A 10,719-nucleotide genomic window follows, 5' to 3' on the forward strand; every position below is an offset into this window, starting at 1 on the left:
CACGTCACATGATAAGTTCAATTTTTATGAAACGACTTTGTTAGCGCGTAGCACATGAAGATGTACGTGCGAATTTTTTGTGTTAATTTTTTTAAAATTTAAAATATGTGTAAGATGCATTTCAAAATATAGGGAGCATATGCTCCCATGTTCCAAAACACCACTCCCAGAATCTAAGAGGCCATACATATAATCCCTTTGAATCGCACTAGAAGACACTCTACTGGTCTTACTTTATTGTCGTTGCACAAAGATCACAAATGTTTCTGAAAGAAAAGACCATCCAAGTCCAAAAGAGTACTTATTGCACTTTGTACGCACTATGCTGGCTCATCTTTCCGCTGCACTGCAGGACACGACAGAGGAGACGCCGGCGATGCCTTCCTCCTCCGTCGAGCCGGACAACGGCGTCTCCACCGCAGCCTTGGTGGCGTCGAGTCCCGCGGTCGACGAGCGCCTGGTCTCCTCCCTGCGCACGCAGGCCGAGGTCGATTTCCTCTGCAAGAAGCACGGAGTCCCGAGCGTGTACACCGGGCGCCCCGCCGGCGACGACCGACGCGCCTGCACGCCGCCGCCGGGGTCCCTCTGTGTGTATGCGCACGCGCTGGAGGCCGGGATGCGCGTCCCGCTGCACGGCTTCTTCTGCGAGGTGCTCGCCCACTTCGGCATCGCGCCGAGCCAGCTCGTGCCCAACGGGTGGCGCGTCATGGCGGGCTTCCTCGCGCTCTGTCGCTCCGTCGGCATGCCGCCGTCGCTCGCCGTGTTCCGGCGCTTCTTCCTGCTGGTCATCGTCAACAGCAAGCTCAAAGGCTGGTACTGTTTCCGTGCCAGGGACAGCTTGGGCCTGCGATTCACGGGGCTGCCGAATACCCCCATGGACTGGAAAAAGATGTTTTTCTTCCTGTCGTCGCCGGAGCCGTGGCCTTGCCCCGTGGAGTGGGGCGAGCCGTCGATGAGCTCCTTCGTAAATCCGGTGCTAACCAGAGAGGAGGAGAGATCCGCGAAGAAGCTATTGGATGCTTATTGCGGCGGTGGCGGCGCCGTTGATATCAAGATATGCCTGTGCGATGGCAAGCTTGCCGGCTCCATGGTAACTGCCACATCTACACCGCCGCCGCCGCCGGCTTCTGCTTCTACCTGTATCACTTCCAGTTCCAAAGGTAACTGAACATAAAAATCCCTCTGATTCCCCTGTTTTATGGACCGCTGAATTGCTGATGTTGCTGTTCTTTGCTAGGACTAGGAATGGATCCATCCGTCTACAGCATGATGAAAACTATGCTTGCGGAGAGGGCGGCCGCGCAAGCGTCAGCGTCGACGAAGGAGGTGAAAGCCGAGCCGGGCAGCAACACGCCTTTGTGCGGGAACAAGAGGAGTCTGGAGCAAGCGAACGGGGAGGAAGGCGCGCCTCCTTCTGTGCTGACGAACACGCCGCTCCCCGGCCCGTGTCCGCTGCCGCCGCCGGGCTTCTCTAGGAAGCGACAGCAGTTTCCCAGCAGGCACAGCGGAGACACCACGAAGTGGGAAGCTGCACGGGAGCTGCTGCAGGGCGCCGTCGCGCCGCCGCAGGAGCGCGTGTTAGCGGCGAGCGAGCCTTCCGAGGTCTTCAGGTCGAGCTACGCTGCGATTCTGGAGGTATGCCAGCAGCAAATGCGACGGCAAATCGTTCGTCGGTGGGTGTCTGATCGAGTACATTGTTCGTTTCGCAGGCCGTGAACTACGCGTCGTTCTCCCTGAGCTACGCGCTGGAGCTGGAGGAGAAGCTGGTGGCGCGGGACGCGGAGGTGGCCGCACTGCGGGCGCAGCTGGACGAGGCCAAGGCGAAGCTCGCCGCTGTGAAGCGGCCAGCCGGAGAGGCGGAGCTGGAGAAGGCGGAGCAGGAGAGCGCCGGGACGGCGGCAGTGCAGCATCCCCTGGGATCTGAGGAGCACGTCTGGCGGCGCGCGGAGCACGCCGTGGAGGGGTGCGAGCGCTGGCGAGGTAGGAGTAGGAGAACGGCACCGATGACATGAGGCTGGTCGTGCCGCCTGATTAACTCGCTGATCGACCTTGTTAACGTTGTTTGACGCATTTCATGTTCACTACAGTAGATGACTGGCCGATGATGGAGCAGAATGGCCGGCACAAGAGACGGACCGAACCATCCACCAAGTACGATCCCAAGCAATGGGTTCTGTAGTGGCGACTAAAGAAAAACATCTTGCAAGGAAAAACCTTTCGACATGTGTAGCTTCGTGGTCATCAGAATCTATTTTTCAGTTTTTGGCTCGATTATCACAAAAATAATGCGAAAGAAATGAGGAACATAGCCCCGGATCTACACGAATTGCGAAAGAAATGAGGAGCACTAGGAAGTTTGGCGCGGCGGCCCCTCCCTCGGCTGTTAGATAGTTTGTTATGTCACCCATTGGAAAAAATAATTATGATAAAATGAAGAATTATGTTAAAGATTTAACATCAAAAGAAATATCATACAAGTGCCACCCAAAATAATTTAAGTTGTATTGTATATTGATGTGAATTATGTAGAATGCTGCTACTGTTCATATGAAAAAATAAACATTGGATTGGAGAGCTAACACGCCAGCAAACAGGATAAGTTGTTATACAGCACTAGAAAGTTTGCGGCGCGGCGTGCTTGTCTCTGGTGCAGCATTCTTTTTTAAAAAACTGCCTTTTTAAGGTTTAAAAGTGCGGGATTCCTTTTCAAAAGCAGCCGAAGAAACATCTAAAACTTGACCGCACCTTTAATATCAAGATCGTTGGTTACAATTTTGTAGAACTAATACAACATTTGGGTTGTTGGGGTACCGCGGAAGTGCTAGTGAAGTATGCAACGGATGGTGGGGTGCTTTTGTTTCTAGATCGTTGGTTAAAATATTGTAGAAATAAAACAATATCTAGGTTGCTGAGGTACGCAAAAGTGCCGGTGAAATAGGCGGCAGATGGTGGAGTGCTTTTGTTTTTTGTGTTGCTAGAAAAGGAAATGTTAGTATTTCTCCGACCGAAAGAGGCAACAGGTGATGGAGTAGAAGAAGGTCATTCCAGGTGCTATGTGAAAGAACATCTCTCGGATTATAGTTTTGTATGTTTGATGACAATATATGTGATACACTAATGTGTGTTGATACAGTACAGATATATGTGGTGGAATTTGTGTTAAGAAACAAGAGAAAAGGAAGCAGGGGAACTTTCCCCGGGGTAGGATATTTGCAAAATATCCGGCCCCTGAAAAACGGCTAAGGACTTTTCGGACAGCTGCCAGTACACCCCTAGACCCATGCAAGATATTTACGGATAGCCGGATAATCCGTGGGGAGGATAATCCGGCCCTTACTTAGGCCGGATAATCCGCCCCCAAAATTTCCGCAACGGCTCGATTTTGGGAGGGGTATAAATACCCCCTTCTTCCTCCACCTCAAGCTGCTCAATCCTGCTCAAGTTCATCGACCATTAGAGCCACTTCAAGAAATACAAGATTCACTAGATCTCCTCCTCTAACCATCCAAAGCTCTTGATCTTTGGAGAATCGAAGGAGATGACCCCGATCTACATCTTCACCGAAGCGATTTACATTTCTTCCTCATTTTTTTGAGGGCCCCTTTGCTAGTGTTCCTCTCTGGAAACCCTACTTGTTTGTGGTTGATTTATTGTTGTTGTTGTGTTGTTACAGATATTGGGAGCCTCCACTTCGGTCGTGGATATGTGCCCCAAGAACCTTGTAAAGGCCCGATTTCCGCCTCAAGGAAATCCCTTAGTGGAAGTGGGCTAGGTGATACGTCCAAAACGTATCTACTTTCCCGAACACTTTTGCTATTGTTTTGCCTCTAATTTATGTATTTTGCATGCAACTAACACGGACTAACGCTGTTTTCAGCAGAACTGCTCTGGTGTCTCGTTTTTGTGCAGAAATCCAACTTTCGGGAAAATCCTCGGAATTTATGCAGAAGGCCCTATTTTCCCAGGAAACTAACGGAGCCAGAAGGACAGTTGAGGTGGAGGCCCGAGGGCCCCACACCATAGGGCGGCGCGGCCCAGGGGGGGCCCGCGCGGCCCTGTGGTGTGGCCCCCTCGGCCGGCCTCCGACGCCCTCCTTCGGACTACTTATTCGCCTCGACCTAAAAACGCCTGGAGAGAAGTGGAAGTCGCCAGAAACCCTCCAGAACGCCGCCACATCGCGAAACTCCGTCGCGGGAGCCAGAAGTCTCCGTTCTGGCACTCCGCCGGGACGGGGAATTGGAGGAGATCATCACCGCCATCACCGCCAACGCCTCTCCATCAACCAGCAATGTTTCCCCCATCCATGTGTGAGTAATTCCCCCGCTGTAGGCTGAAGGGGGTGGTAGGGATTGGATGAGATTGGTCATGTAATAGCATAAGATTGTTAGGGCATAGTGCCTAGTGTCCGTAATTGGTACTTTGATGATATTGTTGCAACTTGTTATGCTTAATGCTTGTCACTAGGGCCCGAGTGCCATGATCTCAGATCTGAACATGTTATTGTTTCATCATGATATTCATTGTTTATGGTCTTACCTATAAGTTGTATACACATGTCGCTGTCCGGAACCAATGGCCCCGAAGTGACAGAAATCGGGACAACCGGAGGGGATGGTAGTGATGTGAGGATCACATGTGTTCACGGAGTGTTAATGCTTTGCTCCGGTACTCTATTAAAAGGAGTACCTTAATATCCAGTAGATTCCCTTGAGGCCCGGCTGCCACCGGCTGGTAGGACAAAAGATGTTGTGCAAGTTTCTCATTGCGAGCACGCACGACTATATATGGAACACATGCCTATTGATTGCTTTGTACTTGGACACCGTTTTATTATTATCTGCAAATGCCTTGCTATGATTGTTACATGAGTTTCTCTCATCCATGCAACGCCCGTTATCCGTCCCTGTGCCTGCAGTATTTTAATCCTGCTGTTTACTAAAATCACTACTGCTGTCTTTGTTACTCTGCTGCTGTTATTTCACTACTGCCACTGCTATAAAACTGTTACTACTGATAAACTCTTGCGAGCAAGTCTGTTTCCAGGTGCAGCTGAATTGACAACTCCATTTGTTAAGGCTTCCAAGTGTTCTTTGTCTCCCCTTGTGTCGAATCAATAAATTGGGTTTTACTTCCCTCGAAGACTGTTGCGATCCCCTATACTTGTGGGTCATCAAGACTATTTTCTGGCGCCGTTGCCGGGGAGCATAGCTTTATTTGGAAGTTCACTTGGATTAATATTGTTCGCTGCAAATTCTCCATCATGGGTAAACCTCACGATACTAAGATCGCCATATTACCATCTACTACAAGAAAAGGTACAATTCTGAATACCTCTGCTGCTCTTGATTCACCATCTGTGATTGATAAACTTGTTTCACCGCCGCATGCTTCACATGCGGGTACTTCTGCTGAATCTGAGAACTCTCATAACATTGATAATGTTTCTGCTGTGCTTGATGATAGTGGTTCTTTGGGATCTTTTATAGATGCTACAATTGCTAGGTCTAGACAAATTGAAAATACTGAAACTCCTAATGCTACTACGCCTGTTAGTTCACCTGAACTTGATTATTTTAGTGATGATCCTGAGGAAGATTATGTGGAGCTTAATGATGATTTTATTAAAAAATGCAATGCTACTACTGATGCAAGGAAAATTAAAAAGTTGCTTGCAGAACATACTGTTAGATATAAACTGTCTCCTGATCCTAAATTTGCCACATCTCCTATAAACATTAGGGATAAAGATTATGATTTTTCTCTTGATCTATCTCATATAGCTATTGTTGAGAAAACACCTTTTTGTGGTACCGAAAAAGAGAGTGCTGTTGAACACATGACTGAGTTATCTACTCTTAGTAGCTTATTTTCTGATGATGTCAAGATGCGTACCTACTTTGTTGCTAAAATCTTTCCATTCTCATTAAAGGATGACGCTAAAACTTGGTATAATAATTTGCCACCTAATTCTATTAAAAGTCCAAGAGAATTGCTTGATACTTTCTTCCGCAAATACTTTCCTGCTAGTGCTCAACATATTGCTTTGCAGAGAATTTATAATTTTGACCAGGGAGATGAAGAGAAATTGCCTGAGGCTTGGTCGAGATTTTGCTCTCTTATTAGAGCTCGGCCTGATCATGATTTGGAAAAGCATGATTTACTTGATATATTTTATAGTGGACTAACCATTGAGTCTAGGGCATACCTGGATAGTTGTGCTGGTTGTGTTTTCAGGAAAAGAACTCCGGATGACGCTGAAGAATTATTGGCTAAAATAAGCCAGAATCATGATGATTGGACTACGCCTGAACCAACTCCGACACCAATATTGAAGAAGAGGGGTTTAATTAAATTGAATGATGAAGATATGAGGGAAGCCAAGAAGTCTCTCAAGGAGAAAGATATTAAATCTGAAGATGTGAAGAATCTACTTCCCATAGAAGATATATGTGAGATAATTCCCCCTTCATCCATGATTGAGGTAAACTCCCTTCAACGCTTTACTAGGGAAGATATTCCGTATTCAAAACCTCCTGCACAATGCTTAGATGAGTTTGATAATTATATTGTCAAGCAAGAAAATTTTAATATGAGAGTAGAGAATCATTTAATGGAAAATTCTCGAGCTATTAGTGAATTGCATGGTATTGTAGAGAGAACCTCCAATGATGTTAAGATGCTTGTTAAACATTTTCATATGATCCAAACTCAAATTGATCAACTCACTAAAGTGCAAAATGACTTGTTAGGGAATAATTCTAAAGAGAAACATGCTTATGAAGTAACAACTAGAGGTGGTGTCTCTACCCAGGATCCTCTATATCCTGAAGGGCATCCCAAAAGAATTGAACAAGATTCTCAACGCATTGAACCTAGTGCTCATTCTAAGAAGAAAAAGAAGAAGAAGCATAAAAATGTTGTAGAATCCTCTGAACCTGTTAATGATCCTAATAGCATTTCTATTTCTGATGCTGAAACTAAAAGTGGCAATGAACATGATAAAGATAATGATAAGAATGATACTCCTGATAAAGAAGAGGTAGAAGAAGAACCTGAAAAGCATGCTAAAAATAAAAAGTATACTAAAGAAGATTTTATTGCTGAGAAACATGGTAATGAAAGAGAACCTTGGGTGCAAAAGCAAATGCCTTTTCCTGCCAAGAAACTAAAATCAAAGGAAGAAGAACACTATAATAAATTCTGCGATTGGATGAAACCATTATTCTTGCAAATCCCTTTGACTGATGCTATTAAATTGCCTCCTTATTCAAAGTATATGAAAGATATTGTTACTAACAAAAGGAAAATCCCCAATGAGGAAATTTCCACTATGCTTGCTAATTACTCTTTCAATGGCAAAATACCAAAGAAGTTGGGCGACCCAGGTATACCTACTATTCCTTGTTCTATTAAGAATAATTATGTTAAAACTGCTCTATGTGACTTGGGAGCCGGTGTTAGTGTTATGCCTTTTTCTCTTTATAAGAGACTTTACTTAGATAAGTTGATACCTACTGATATATCTTTGCAAATGGCTGATAAATCTACTGCTGTTCCTGTTGGTATATGTGAGAATGTTCCTGTTCAAGTCACTACTAACTGCTTGATATTAACTGATTTTGTTGTGTTGGAAATGCCTGAAGATGATAATATGTCTATTATTCTTGGGAGACCTTTTCTTAACACCGCAGGGGCTGTTATTGATTGCAATAAAGGAAAGGTTACTTTTAATGTTGATGATAAGGAGCATACCGTCTATTTCCCCAAGAAGATTGATAAAGTATGTGGAGTCAATACTATTACTAATGTGAGAAGTATTAAAGTGGGAACTATTGATTGTCCTATATATGAGCCTAAAGAAGAATATCAAACTCTCGTGATTGGATCCATATCAATACAATTCAAGGTAACATGATTGATTTGAGGTTTATTTCTTCTTATGCTATGTAAAATCTATTTGGTGGCAAGACTTGATCAACCTTGTTAACAAATACCTTTTATATGCATAGAGGAGGTAAACAACATCTCTTTCTTCCTCCACTTGCTCTAGTTGCTGTAGCACTTTTTAATTTGCAAAGTTCCTTAGTTATTTGAAGATTTCAAAATTTTTCCTGGCCAGTAGTAATAAACTAAATACCCAGAAATGTTCATTTTTTAAAGTTTTCAAAAATTCACAAAAATTATACCATTGGTCCTATTTTTCGACGAGGCACCTGGGAGCACCAGAGGATGACCTCTGGGGCACCAGAGGGTGCCACACCACAGGCCGGCGCGGCCAAGGAGGTGGCCGCGCCACCATGTGGTGTGGGCCCCCCTTTGCCCCATTTTGTCATCTCTTTCCCCCAGCACCTTCTCTCTCCCGAAAAAACTCGTACCAAGTTCATCCCACTCGCGTTTTTGCTCTAGAGCTCCAGATTTCTCGATCTCTTTGCTCAGCCCAGATTTCCTGCTGAAATTTGGCACATTTGCTCCTTGGTATGTGACTCCTCCACCCATCCAAGTAGAATTTTGTTTGGTTGAGTATATCTTGATTATTTTGCTGCTGTAGGTAACATGTATGGTGAGCTTGCATGCTTGTTCTAAGTGGTAGAAATTAGTTTTGATGCATGATTAGTGCTCTAGCAAGTTCCTATGGTAGTTTCCCTCAATTATATGTCACCAAATCAAATTCTTTACATTGTTTGTTGAAATTTCAGAAAATGGAGTGGAGTACATATCACTTGAACCAGCAAGAATTGGAAGTCCAACAAGTTATGGTAGTCAATCGTGAAGAGGGAGTATACCCCTCTTACTACCCGTGCGTGGATTTCATGAGAAGCGCGGGGATATTTGAAGATGTTCAAACTCTAATCTCTCGTGCAGGGCTGAGTGACTTCGTTGAAGGAGAGCCAAGACAATATGTAAAATTAACTATGTCTTTTGTGCAGGACTTCAAGTTCAACTGGTCGCGATCTAACCCCACGGTCCAGTATAAAATTTACAATAAAGCTGTCAACTTGCCATTTAGTGCTTTTTGTGCAGCAATAAGAGTACCGCAATGGGGGTCAGGCGAGAAGATAAGGGGATCGCCGCAAGAACTCTCGGATCTATACAAGATGATTTGCGATGGAAGGAGTTTCTCAGGTGACAGTGGTAAAATCACTAATATTCAGCTCCCGGCTATCCGCTACTTTGCCTATTTTATTACCAAATGCGTTCTTGCTAAAAGAATTGGTGGTAAACTTTCTATTTCGGATTTGGCTTTTCTAGCTGCGGCACTTCAAGGTAGTAAGACTTATAATTTGGGGGCATTGATAGCTTATAGACTTGCTACTAACCGTGAGAAAGGTGGAATTTGTGGAGGTCTCATCGCCTCTCGTTTACTAGCTTTTCATAATGTAGAACCTCATCATTTTGATATTCCATTCCCCATAGAAAAACTTGACATTGCCTCTATGATTAAACATGAATTTGTTTCTGATTCCTCCAACTTGGGTAACCTGCATTACAAGATGACATTTTATAAGAAAGTTTGGAGAATAACTAAGAAAACTGAGAAACTAGTAAGATTGCCTGCTCCTGTTTTGTCTAACCTTGATTCCAGGGGAGATTGGTCGGTCACAGAAGGTGCACTGGATGCACACATAGAGAGAGGAGGCCAACATGCAAGAGACGACACGGAGATCGAGGAACACCTTGACTCATCATCCGATGCAGCAAGTTCCTCGCATCAACATGGTGGATATGCGGAGCCTCCACGCTTTTCTTCTGCACAGGAGCTTCACTATGACTACCCCATGTACGATTCATCGGCATGGAACCCGGACCCTCGATGGGGTTGATCTCCACTTAGGCCAAAAGCCTAAGCTTGGGGGGAGGTATACCGGCATCACTCATTCTTTGCATATTATGGTTGCTGGATACTTGTACATGCTTGTTTTGTTCGTTTGAGTGGTTTTCTAATGAGAGGAAGATGATATTTGGGGAAGTGCTGCCTGAAAACAGATTCTGGACTGTTACTAGAAAAATTCGTACGCACAGCCAGAGCGTTATTTTGAGCTGCCAATTTTTGTGCATGTTCCCCAGGTTGTTATCTAACTTTCATTAGTTGAACACTTTTCGATCTGAGCAACGTAAGATTTTTCTAAAAATCGATTTCTGTACTGCTGTCAGGTTTTGGCAGATTTCTGCCACCTCGCTTTTATGTGTTTCTTTTAGTTTGCTTTTTCTTGTTTTTGCTTTGTTTCCTTCCCAAAACACAAAAAGACCAAAAATATTTCTGTTGTTTCTCTTCACCATTTGTTTGCTTTGGTTTCTTGCATTTGTTTCACTTTATTTGCTATTGCTAGTTTGTTATAAGAAAACCCAAAAAGATTTTGCTTTGTTTGTTTGTTTCCTCTTGTTCTTGTTTCAAATTCGAAAACACCAAAAATATTTGCTGTTCTTCTTTGGTTTGTAAAGTTCTTTATGAGTTCAATGGTCTTCGGTGGCTGGAGCGTGGTTTTCATTTCATATTATCCAAGCTAGACAAGTGAAAAGGCAATAATGACGATCTACAACAATTGGATTGTGGTGAGAGGCTGGTATGAACTCTATTTGTTTTCATTTTTGTACATATACTCATCCATGTGAGCATGCTTAGTTGGTTCATGTGAGGTATATGTTATTTGAGAAAGTCTAGTAGTTCATGATCTCTCATGTTCAGCACCAATTTATTAATATGAGTAGCATGTCATGGAT

At 44.3% G+C, this 10,719-nt stretch overlaps 1 protein-coding gene across 1 annotated transcript; it reads left to right on the top strand.

Annotated features, from left to right (window-relative positions):
* The first annotated feature begins 228 nt into the window (after positions 1-228).
* LOC139829718 (uncharacterized) lies at positions 229-2,089 on the top strand. The gene is made up of 3 exons (XM_051348624.2): positions 229-1,160; positions 1,238-1,635; positions 1,710-2,089. The coding sequence occupies exons 1-3, from the start codon at positions 323-325 to the stop codon at positions 2,010-2,012; spliced, it is 1,539 nt and encodes a 512-aa protein (XP_051204584.1). The 5' UTR covers positions 229-322; the 3' UTR covers positions 2,013-2,089.
* Positions 2,090-10,719: the final 8,630 nt, after the last annotated feature.

This window comes from Lolium perenne, chromosome 7 (assembly GCF_019359855.2).
Source record: "Lolium perenne isolate Kyuss_39 chromosome 7, Kyuss_2.0, whole genome shotgun sequence".
Lineage (NCBI taxonomy): Eukaryota > Viridiplantae > Streptophyta > Magnoliopsida > Poales > Poaceae > Lolium > Lolium perenne.